The sequence below is a fragment of the Mchenga conophoros genome, linkage group LG10, assembly GCF_057382185.1.
Source record: "Mchenga conophoros isolate Kocher_MC1m ecotype Shallow Benthic linkage group LG10, M_conophoros_male_GT1.1, whole genome shotgun sequence".
Classification (NCBI taxonomy): Eukaryota; Metazoa; Chordata; class Actinopteri; order Cichliformes; family Cichlidae; genus Mchenga; species Mchenga conophoros.
Window position 1 is genome coordinate 26,175,225 of NC_140535.1, and position 12,618 is coordinate 26,187,842.

A 12,618-nucleotide genomic window follows, 5' to 3' on the forward strand; every position below is an offset into this window, starting at 1 on the left:
TTTCAGCTACTTTTGGTTGTTGCTTTAAATTTGCTATATAAATAAGACTGACTTGACTAATTATCCCTAAAATTACCAGTCTGAAACAACTTCATAAGGTAGATTCTAACAAATCAATAGTATCTCTCACAAATGAATAATCTCTAATTGACACACAGTGTACATCTGGGAATGATGTTGGGATATGAAACTATTTAAGCATTAATGTGTTTACTCAGTCAGAGAAATGTGACCTGACAGAGTCTTATTAATATTTCTACTTCCCTAGGGGTATGCAAATACACCTTGTCCTCACCAAAGTCTTTCTGAATAGCTTGCTCATTGAGATCCAAGTTAAGAGAATATATGCAGATGTGTGTATAGTTTTTACATTAAAAATATATATAAAAAAAAAAAACAGTATTATAACACAAATGTGTGTGTGTGCGTGCTTTGGAGGTAAGGAAGACAGAAGGAGAAAGACAGGAAAAGAGAACTACTCACAGAAGCATATAATCTGAATTCAAAAGCAATCATTTTTGTTCTCAGCTCATAAAGCCGTCCGTGGTTGATGTGTAAGGCAGTAAAAATCAGACGGATGAAGGTAAAGAATAGATGTGAAGTTTTTGCAGTGATGCTTACAATCACACAGCAGCAGCAAGTATCATCCAGGAGTAGACCTCCACTGAGAAAAATGTAGAGCACAAACAGTATGAGAAAGACAGTATTCGATTACACATAATACTAAATGCACTAATTGTGGACCCAGTGAGGATAACTCTTAACCAGAAGAAATAAACTATTTGTTTAACAGATACTTTTGCAAGTGAAATGTGTTGTCCACAAACAATTAGTGATTGATCAACTGATAATTAATGCATAGGATAAAACAAGCAACTGGAGAAAAAAAAAAACAGTAACTATGCTGGGACACTTTAGTGTTACACAAAAATTGAATGAGTAAAACCAAATTTCTGCTGAAATAATAAATAAATAGCTGTTTATTCTAACGTTAGAGCAAGCAAAAAGGTATCAAGCTGGATGTGTATTTTACTAAATAGGAAAACATTACAATAATACAACTCAAGCTCATTTAAGATTAAAGGAAGTCAGAGAAAAGCCCCTAAACAAAAACCTATGCCTGCCAATTCTCCTGGTACATCTTTTTCCACATGACAGTTTTTAGGCTCTGTCTGCAATCTGGCTTGTGTATGTGTGCATGCATGTATCCAAGCAGCCTGCATGCCCTAGTCATAGTAAGTGTTATTCAGAGTGCCACTGTCAGTCCGTCTTAGCCTCTGGAGAGGCTGTGTGCCCTTCGTAAGCCCTTCAGCAGTATCTGCAGGCGCTCAACATGGCACTACAATCCACCTTTTGTCTTTGGCTTTAAATCTTTTTGGTAAAAATTATCACAGTGTGAAACTTTGGTCAGCTGCTAATCGTATCGGAAAGTAGATTCCTAACCAATCAAATTTAAACTCATGACCATTCAAAAATTGTGAGATTTATGACTCATAACGTTACTTGAAGATATTCTAAATTTGTATCGAAGTCTATAAAGGTGGGTGTGATTTTAGCAAAGCCTGTTTCGTTTGATTGATTTGATTAAGCCTTCAATGACAAAGTGAACTCTTCGCACGGTAATCTTTATTGCTTCTACAGCTTAATGAAATCATATTTCACAGAGATTTACGATGTAACTCAGTGAACTTACAACATTAAATTATTCTTTTTGGATATTCTCATTAGGTAGGAACGCTCACTGAGTGTAGTCTACCTGAGGATAGCATTTCAATGCATTTTAAATGATTTCTTGTGTCAAACAACATATGGTAGGGCAATATTTTTCTTAGGGTTAATTCATAGAAAAGACAATATTAAAGAAGTAAATACTTTCTTAATGTCCAACAAGGCCTGAAAAATATAAAACCATTTTTGGTGTGACACAACATTTTTTAAAACTTTTAAATATTAGACATATAAATTTTTTTTTTTAAAGCTTAAACCAAACTGGTTTCTGTATACATGCTGGTATTGGTTTGTGTGTCCTATCTTTGTTAGCACTGACCACCTGCATACCCAACTCATCACACATACAATTTCCCAGTACAATCACAGGTTAAATTACTATTTGTTTCATATTAGTTACCATGTGAAGGTTTGTGTGAAAATAATGCTCTGAGTTTTACATAGACTCTGTGAGGGCAGGGTTTGTTTTTCCAGCGATTTAATGGTTTTCTTGTCAACTTTGAATATAACGTTGTCATTTATTCTGCCCTCCTCATGCATTATACTTCATGGCTAACCAAATTCTATCACTACTCCTACTCACTTTGCCGGGTATTGCCACCTGTAACTTCTATTAATTAGTTCAACAGTGCAAAACACATGACAATAAGGCTTATATCGTCCATTCTGCTTTTAAATATACTAGATATTCTGTTAATAACTGGACAACAGTCATATCTAACCTCATCAACAGCAGTCTTTAATTACATCAGTTAGATTTACCTTCTTCACAAGACATAGGCACTAATTGATTGCTGACTCTATATATTAAATATCAAACATGTCTGTTAACAAGTGCTTAAGCTCATGTCCTCATAAATACATCTTTAGTAATGCACTAGGGAACCTCTACTAAAGAGCATTTAATTAGCAACCAGACTTATCCGCAAGCAAGCAGCTACTCTCTTAGCGGTATATTAAGACTGTGAAAACAGCCCTGAAATGGAGACGCTTTGGGTTCAAAATGAAAGTTACACCTTTTGAAAAGTGTTGGCTGCAGTGCTGAAGTACAGTGTTTACTTTGAAGGTGAATATCTGGCACCTTTATGTCTTTTATGTCTTACTACTGCTCTGCTAGCAACTAAAGCAATAATAAAGAGGTTTTGGGTACAGCACCTTCTTTGCAACCCATTTTAACAAGAGACAGCCAGAAACCTCTAGGAACCGCACCAACCAGCCAGGGAATAAGGAAATACACATTTTTCCCCCTACGACTGGTGATTGGTGAACAAGTCTCAAGCAATGTGTGTATGACGTATACGAAAAAAAAAAAAAAAAACTTCTATTACAGCTTTTTGAGACCACAATGATGAAAGAATTTGCTTAAATTTTAAATCAGACATTCCAACAATTTTTTTAACAGTAAGAAAAAAAAAAATCTCCTAGGCCTTTTTTTTTTAAACCACTCTTTTTTTCCTCTCACCAACACAGACTCAAAATCTGATCATCTTATTGTTTCAAGGTATTCAAAGAATTAATGGCACATCTGTTGTTTTAATTATAACACAAAGCTAAAATCCTCATGTCGTTTTGTTGTATTAAACCAAAAGCTACAGATTACTTGACTCTGTTAACGTAGAAGATGACTTTGAACACATATTTTGCTTTACCACCCCTCCCACATTTCTCCTTCTCTGGGCTTCCTCCACTCCCTTTTCACTTTTTCTCCTCCCAACTTCCTCCCCAGTCATTTGCTGCTTATTAGGGAGTCTCTCTGTCAACCTTGTCCCATCTAATTCTCACCCAATTACAATCTAAATGAACCACAGGACTGCTTAACTTACTTTGCCTCTTCCCATTGTTTAATTTGTGACGGTAACAAACTCTGATTAGGCCTTTGGAAAGGTTCATAAATTAAGCACTCAAGACCAAATTAATCACCATTCCCTGGGAAGATAAATGGGCAATATTCAATTTTTCCCCCATATGGATCCCACTGGCAAAAACAACATTCGGTGAAAAGAACACAGAATAACATATTTCCCAGGCAGTGACATTTTGACCAGGGATGGTTTCTGCATCACCAACCAGTAAAAATGGAATTTACTGAGAATTTGTGTCTAAACTTTGTGAAATTCTTCACATACAAAAGCTTTGCACAAAAGCTAGTAACATCTGTGTTTCAGCTGTACAACTGGGCCAATTTGATTAATGCCACTGTCTGAACATGAGGTATGTAGACTCCAAACAAACAGGTTTGCAAGTGTAGGGGTATATGGATGGAAAAAGAGGGCCGAAGATTACATCAAATGATGTGAAGTAGACAAGGGGGGGCAGGTAGTAGTGTTGGGGGTGGGGGTAAACTTATATAATGAAAAATCAAAAATGAAAGAAACAACCTGTCAATAGTGAAAAGAAGGCAATCCCAAGGAGCTCTGTTGATCATCATCCAAAGAAAAGGAGAGCAAAAAAAGAAAATTAAATGTAATTGCCTGATTTCGACAGCTGATCTAGTTTAGCAAACAGAAGTGCAGAAGATAATTAGTCTCAAGAGGAAAATCAGCACACCCTGTGCAGAAAAAAGCCACAATATGTCTGCTGACTTCTTTGAGTTTTTTACTGCTTCCTCAGGTGACTATTTTATGACTTTTTACACCTCGAAAATTATGTTCCCGCACAACTAAACTGAAAAATGCAATTTTACTAAATGTTAAATTGCATTGCATTTTCCCCAAAACTAAGCTGATAATGTAGTTTATTTGTTTGGCTTTTTATTCCTTGCTTGAAATTCTGCTGTCCATACATCCATAGTCTTAATAACTTGTGTAATTTAGTGTATTCCAGTACTAATCTGGACTAACTGAACAAACTTTCAGTGACAATTAAAATGAATGAGGATCACCCAAACACTCAATATTAACTTGCAGCTTTGTTAACCCAGCAATATCATAGCATTAACTTATCATTGTCCTTACTGCGCAGGTTCCTTGAATGCCTCCTATTTAGGGATTGGTACCGGTGTCCGGTGCCATTGTGGAACCGGTTCTGACATAAGCGGTAGTAACCAGACCGAAAAGCAGCGCACAATTCGGTGCTTCATTTCGGTGCTTTTTTCCCCTGAAAAATCTAGCCAATCACTTCCTTTCCAAGGATAGTAGGCGGGCCCAGGTACGTACAGGTTTTTTTTAGAGCAGAGCTAAAATGGCGAAGGCGAAGTGCTCGAGAGTGTGGCTGTACTTCACAGCAAAAGATATAAACTCAGCAGCCTGCAACAAGTGCTTAAAGGTAATAATGTGCAAAGGAGGTAACATCTCAAATCTAATGAAACACATGGCGTCGCATAGCGTTTTTTTAAAAGCCGAGAAATGCCCCGAATTTGATAACTTGCAGCAAGACATCACACCGAGCACATCTACTGCGGGTTTTGTGCCTGTTCTCTGAGTTAGTAACATCCAAGAACCCGAAGAGGAGAGTCTGGCCCCTAGCCCTGCCAGTGTAGCAGAAATGATAACTGATGATGGCAGCAGCGCCTGTTCTTCTCTGGGTGAGTATCTTAGCCTCATAGTTACATGTGGCTGTCTTCTTGTTTGATGGCAGATACTCCCTTCACCCTGGCCAAAAAGGCTAAAATGACGAAAGAAAAAGTGGACAAAATTCATAGGGCAGTGACAAAATTTATAGTCAAAGATCTCCATCCATTTTCAACGGTGGAGTCACCATCATTCAGGTGAAAAATGATGTATTACTCTGACATAAAAAATAGACTTTATAATACTGTAAAGGTTAATATGTTCATAGCTGCTTAGCTTTGTAAGTCTTCTCTAAATATTATAAGTAAACTATATTTGAATAAAAAGGTGAGCTATATGTTTTTATTTTTTATCTGGAAGAAAAAAAATTAACGAAAATTCAAATGCATTTTCTGTTTATTCTGGGAGCTGCTTTATATGTTTTATTTATTTTATCTGAAAAAAAGAATTAAATTTCAAGTCAAAAACACTTTCTTTTTATAAATTTGTTTTTGTTTTTTTAATTCAGGGAGATGTCCTCTCCCCTTAATCCAAGGTATCAGCCCCCATCCAGGAATGATCAATCCAACACACTTATACCTGCTTGGTATTGCGTGGAGAAAAGCAACCTCATCCAGAATTTGGCACAGGTTAACAAGGTCGCTATCACCTGTGATGGATGGAGCAGTATTGCTCAGGACCATTTCCTCACAGTGACTGTTCACTACATCTACAAAGGCAAAATGAAGCAGAATGTGCTCAGCACTGAAGCAGTTTATGAGTCACAAACTGGTCCAGTTGTCGCTAAAGAAATATCAAGCGTTGTGGAGCAATTTCACTTAGGAGGGAAAATAATTGCTGCCACTGTAGACAATGCCTGCAACATGGATGTTGCTTTGAAAAAAATTGGACTTTTTAAAAGTGAGATGCTTTGCTCATGCCCTCAACCTGGCCGCACAAAAGGTGTATGACATTCCTGCAGTTTCCACCTGGTGTGCCAAAATCCGTTCAGTTGTGGTGTGGCTCAAACGTTCATTCTTGAGCAAAACTGTGCTCAGAGAAAAGCAGCGAATTCTGAGTAAGTAGCGCATGAAGTTACATATTAAGAAGTATTGTTATTCATATTACCTTTGTTATAGTAATTTAAAATATGTTTGTGTCTATCTGTGCTTTAGATTTGCCAGAACATAATGTAATTCTTGACGTTAAGACGCGCTGGAATTCTCTTTTCCTAATGGTGGAGAGATTTATGGAGCAGTTTGATGCAATCCAGGCAGCTGCTCTGGATCAACAGCTGAGGAAGCCTATTGAGAAGGACAAGTAAGTGAATGACATGAGCATCACTTGCAAGAGCTAAATTACGTCAGTTACCTTTAACATTGTGAATATTTTTCAACAGGCTAGAAAGGTTCACGCACACTGATTTAATCAAGGCAGAGGAGTTTATTAAGTGCATGCAAGTCCTGTACACGTCAACCATGTGTGTCTCAAGTGACAAGTCACCCACATGCAGCCAAATCATCCCCATCCTGGCCAAGCTGGAGGCACATTTCAGACGATGTGATGAAGACAGTGTTTTCACCTCTTCAATAAAAGAAATTCTGGGGTAGTCTGCAGAAAAGATATCATATACTGTATTTGCAGACAACGTCAATGCGCATGAAAAATAGGGTTACCTTTTTTCATTATCAGCTCCTATGTTATATCTTGTTTTACTTAAAGGATGAAAGCCTTCAGAAATTTCTGAAGGAGGCCACGATGATGGACCCACGTTTTAAAGGCAGGCTAGGTGGTGAGGCAGCTACTGACATCTGGGACAGGTTGGAGAAGGCAGCAGTTGCAAATGCCACAGCAGCAGTTGCGCAGGTATTTTCATTGTGTGTGTACAATCTTGTCCTTCTGCATCATGATGTAGTTTCTATGTTGAAGGAATGCTCTTTTACTATCTGTGTGTCCATAGCCTCCCACTGAGGACCCCAAAGCACACAGCGAGGTGGATGATGCTGACATGGACAAACCAGAAAAATATGTAATTTCAGATTTTTTTCTAACACAACCACTACATTCTAAAAGTGATCTTTATTTATTTTGCAAACCTCACACATCTTTTTTTGTTGTTTTTCAGCTAAGTAAAGTCCAGAAGTCACCCTTAGAAAAGCTGTTTGAGGATGAAGACAGAGCTTCAACAGGCTGCTTCTCAAGCGGGTAGAGTCCCCTCAGTCACAGAGCAGGTACAGAAGGAGTTTCAAATATACAAAAGACTGCCAGGAATTACCTCTGGACAAGACCCTGTGGCCTGGTAGTGGGGTAAGAGGGATACACTCCCCAATTTATCTGCCCTATCAGAAAAATACTTGTGTCCCAGCCTCATCAACGCCTTCTGAAAGAGTTTTCTCTTGTGCTGGGCATGCCATCAGCCAAGCGCGATGCCGTATAGCTCCATAAAAGGCTAATATGATTATCTTCTTGCAAAACAAACTGCTAAACATCACAGGTTTCATGACAAAGTTTGTGTTTTCAATTGTTTAAGCACTGGTTCCAACCAAAGATGTTATGTTTTATTGACAGAAAAGGCTAACTTTGTTATAATTTTGCTTAAAATAAATTACTGGGAAAAATAAAAACACAAGAGGTTTTTCCACGAAGTTTGTGTTTTTTATTCTTTAAGCACCGGCTCGAGCACCGTTTAAGCACCGGCACCATTTCAAAAGTACCGTTTTGGCACCGGTATCGGATAAAACCTAAACGATACCCATCCCTACTCCTATTGTCAGCTTATTTGAAGAATCTCTAACCTTGACAACATTGTGTTAGGTACAAAGACCAATTTATCCCTACTAACAATTAGTGAACTTTAGAGCGATTCTTAAGAATTTGGCATGTTTTTTTTTTTTCTTTGCAGGGGGGGGGAGAGAAACAGAGTGAGATACAGAAAGGAAAGACCAGGAATTACTGAGCTACATTGAAAACAAATAAACAATCAATCTGATGGTGGTGGCCAGTGCTGACTGTGTTGGGCCTCGACAATAAATCAATTTAAAGTAAACACTGCCCCTAGTCACTAAGTATAATCTGCTCTGGCGGACATTAATTTACCAATTCTTTATCATCAAGCAAAGGGTTTTGCTAACTACTGTAGCTACTGTGAGCTAACTACCTAGCTAGTGTGAGTCATGGATAGGGTCACTTTAGTCAGACCAGTAGTGACAAGCCAGTAATGTTTTGTTAAGGTTACCACAACATCTTAAAACAGATATAATAAAAGTTTACAGTATTTACAGTATCAGGTAGGTTTATACACAGAGGGTTGACAACCTGTGTCATTGTGAAAAGTTGGTATAACAAATTAAGTGTCTGGATGTTAATGTATTCAGCTAAATAACTGGTTATCTTGCAAACAAACTGAAGAAGAATTAGAATGTATCAGAAGACAACAATTTTGTCCTACAAGGGAGTATTCCTACTACAATGAGCCAAAAAGTAAAAACTGACCAACCAGAAAAGAGCTAAAATCTAATCTCCTGCCCACAAAAACTCCAATTAAGCAACATAGGCCTAATTTACAAAGATGGGCAAACTAACACGAGGCCATAAATGCAGAAATCTGCTAATGCATTTAAAGTTTTCCGGTAATCTACTAACAGTGCACTAATTTATAAACAAAACCCAGCAGTTGATTTCAGTAACGACCAATGCAATCTAACAAGAGCACTACAAAAAAAATAAAAAAAATAAACATTACCCTCTGTTTGTGCTTTTAGAACAACCTGAGGCAGCCAAAGGAGAAATTTTTATAAAGAGGCAAACTAAGAAGAGGCTGAGGACTGTGTGGGGTCTGAGAGTCAGTGTCTGCATAAATATAACACCTCATTATGGATCCAGAGAAGGTATGATAGGTAGGTAACAAAATATTACAAACTAAGTCTTTATGTGACATCTGAACTGTGCAGAAGAAGAAAATACACATTATTCACCTTCAAAGGCTGACCCATATGAATATTAGTGAAGTTACTGTTACTGTGCCTCGTGTGTAAATCTACTCAGTATTCTTGATTTTTTTTTTCCTGCATTCCATGTGATGTTGAAGGGATTCATTAAAGTTTATTGCACATTGGAACATTCAGATAAAAATCTAACCCACTTCTTATGAGTACCATTAGTTGCTGTATTTTGACATTTCAATATGGTATGTAACAGATCCAATACCTCTGAGAAGTGAAAATGAACATGAATGGTATTCTTTCCGCATGCAAGACTGTGGAAGATATGCAGACTTTTACCATTGTTTAATGAGCTCTGTGTAGAAATGTGACTAAAACACAGCAAAGCCACCAGCTTGTTGTAGGAAAACATAACTTGGCTGGATGTAATACCCAGCGCAAGGCACGTCTTTCTCTTGCTAATTCCGACTCCGCTCAGTTAAAGTGAGTTCTGCTCTGTTTCATCAAAATACCAGTATTCCAGAGGACCAGAAATATACCCAGGGCTTGGACTGAGCTAAAATTTTCACATCATGCTCATAGATTTGAGCAATCCATCCCCAACAGTGACAACACCTTTCCCTGCATTCTAACTAAATTTACACTTGCAGCAGCAACTATCATCAGGTGCAAAATAAAACATCTTTTTTTTCAGCTTTGAATGAATGATGCAAGTAAATTACCTACTGCAAGCCTTAGTAAATCATGCTTGTATGATTTTTTTAAATACTTTCCTCCCAAAATTTGACACTGTGTTAGGGACACTCCTACAAATACATATGCAATATTGCCTGTAGCAAAAACATCTGTTCATCCCTTTCATTCAGAAAACTGGCACCGATGTTTCGTACATCATGACTGACTGACTGAATGTCTTTAAGCTTGCCTCTTGCACTCATACTAATTCAAAACCTAGTAGCAGTTCAAGGATGTGGCCAATCCAGAAAAGAAAATGCATACATTTGCATAATGTCTTCATCAGATCAATGAGCACAACTAACACTCTACTACAAATGTTCCAATTGACTCTCGGCACTATTTAATTCAATCACATATGTCAAAAACAGGCCCCTAATCCCTCCAACTCCATTTTTATTTTGATAAGTCACATAAAAGTGAATATAACTGAATGTACAAATGTACAAGAGCAAATACATGCAATGCAATCCTAATTATTTGTATGTTTTTCATTTAGAAGCATTAAAAAGTGACCTTGTTGAGGAGTAAATATTTAATTTATTTGATTCAGGAGAGAGAGAGACCGCAGTCAACCACTGGGCACTGGTAACAAATTATCACAATCTTCAATCAATTACTTTCATCCTCCGGTGCTCCCATCAATTTCCTGCCACTGCATACCAAATACGTTTTCTGCCAATATGGGTTTATATGTGCCCTGCAACCAACTGTCCAGGGTACACCCCACTGTTTACCCTATGACTGCTGGGATAGGCTCCACCGCCCCTTGGACCCTGAACTGGATAAGCAGTTAAGGAAATGGATGGACGTATGGATGGGTTTATACACTATTCTGCACATTCATTCAATTAACGCTAAACTTCTAAAGCTCGAAATATGTTTAACTTTGTCTAGAACCACCTTACTGTTTGTTTTTTAATGAGCCATCAGCGTCGGCCTCTGCTTTTCAATATGTGCTTTCTATATGTCAACATGAACATCTGTGATGAGAGGTACAGCATATGGAATCGCCTGTCATTTTTAGCCACATAATATAGTGTTCAAGGGGGAAAAAAAAGAAATCAGCTAATAAACATCTTTGGTGGAAGATAAATACGAAGAAAATCCTCTGGGTCACGTTTAGGTTGAATAGAAGCAGGCACAGATAACTGAGACAGCAACCAGACTGCATATCATAATGGGCCTAATGCTTACAGATGAAGTCGCTTGTCAGATAGGAAGCAGTCAGCCAGGAAATATTGCCTTTACAGTAACTTCCATACAAACTGCTCAATCTCGCTGCCATGACTCCAATAGCACAGAATATCATGTGTGAATGCTTGGGCCATTTGTAACACACACACACGCACGCACGCACGCACGCACACACACAAAAAGACTTCATCTTCATGAGCATTGCAGCTACGTGTCAAACAACACCTTTCACAACAACTCAGCCAGCAACTCAAATGGACTGAGTAAACAGAGAGTAAAGCACTGAAAAAAGGCAATGTAAAATAAACACTGCAGACTGCCAGAAAATAAATCTGAGGTCTCTGCAACAACTTGTTCACTACCTGTACCGAGGGATGAAACTATCTCATGGCACTCTTTAATCATCAGTAGCATTGCAAACATAAAAATGTATTGATTGTGTTTAATTAGTTTGATAGAACAGCTGTGCAGAACTAGTCCACTGGTTAAAAAACAAAAACTGCTGCCGGGTAAACGCGAAGGGTTACTTAAAGACAAGCTTCACTAATCACAAACATACAGGCTGATAACTAGTACTATCAAATATTGATTTAGGATCAAAATAATGGTTTTGGCAGATTAACAGATTAGCCAGACCTGATGCCCATGAAAAAATCTCAACCGTACTTCTACTAAAACTCAACAGCCAAGCTTACAGGGAAGGTCAAAAATGTAAATGATCTTTGTATGGCTAACTGAGCAATTACTTCATTGTAAAGCAGCACACAAGTCACAAAACATTACTTACTCATTTCTGACAGGAGAATAAAGTGGGTTGGCAGCCATAATTATTAACCTGACAACTATATTTTTTAGCTTACTGACAGGGTGTCATTTTGAATGAGTGACTTCAGGTGCTTCTACTTTCTATTTGTTAGAGTTCACGAAGGAAGGCAATACACAGTGCAGTCAAGTTTATTATTATGATTATTAAAAGTCTTCCTTTATTTGAACTATGCTTTTCTTTCCCCAAATTCTGTAAGCTAATGCTTGTCAGGCCCTCAGCTAGTTGCTAAATAATCTCTTGATAAACACAACAACTGAAACGCTTTCAAAAATGCAAATCTGCCATGCTTTCAAACACTTCAGTATAGTACAGTGGAGCAATATATGTCACAGTTACATCATTATCATAGCTTTGCCCAAAACTGACTGCATGGTTCATTTTATGGGAGGCATTTAGATTTGAATTACTTTCCAGCAGCATTTCCTAGTAATCAGAAAACTAAAGTGTATGTCAGAATAACAGAAGAAGAAGAAAAAAAAGATTTTGTAATGGAGCACAACATGGCATATTTTGAAAAATGCTGTTTGGTTTGAACACAGTAAGTGTACTCACATTGATAGATGTTCCCGTCTGCTTTCCCCTTCTCCTGCAAACAGAGAACACACACAAAACTGGTTATTACAGGCTTGGAGGAGTGAGACAAAAACAGCCCTTTCTGCAGCTTTTTGCAGACCATTCGTTACCATGCCTTCTTTTCTTTTCT

At 37.8% G+C, this 12,618-nt stretch overlaps 1 protein-coding gene and 1 pseudogene across 1 annotated transcript in view; one reads left to right on the forward strand and one right to left on the reverse strand.

Moving 5' to 3' along the window:
- Nucleotides 1–12,618, reverse strand: part of fstl4 (follistatin-like 4) — a 208,906-nt gene that overhangs the window by 174,977 nt on the left and 21,311 nt on the right. The window contains exon 3 of the mRNA XM_085289588.1: nucleotides 12,468–12,501. Coding sequence (XP_085145714.1) covers nucleotides 12,468–12,501 — 34 coding nt within the window. The remainder of the gene's footprint in view (nucleotides 1–12,467; nucleotides 12,502–12,618) is intronic.
- LOC146566052 (uncharacterized) lies at nucleotides 5,736–7,519 on the forward strand (annotated as a pseudogene).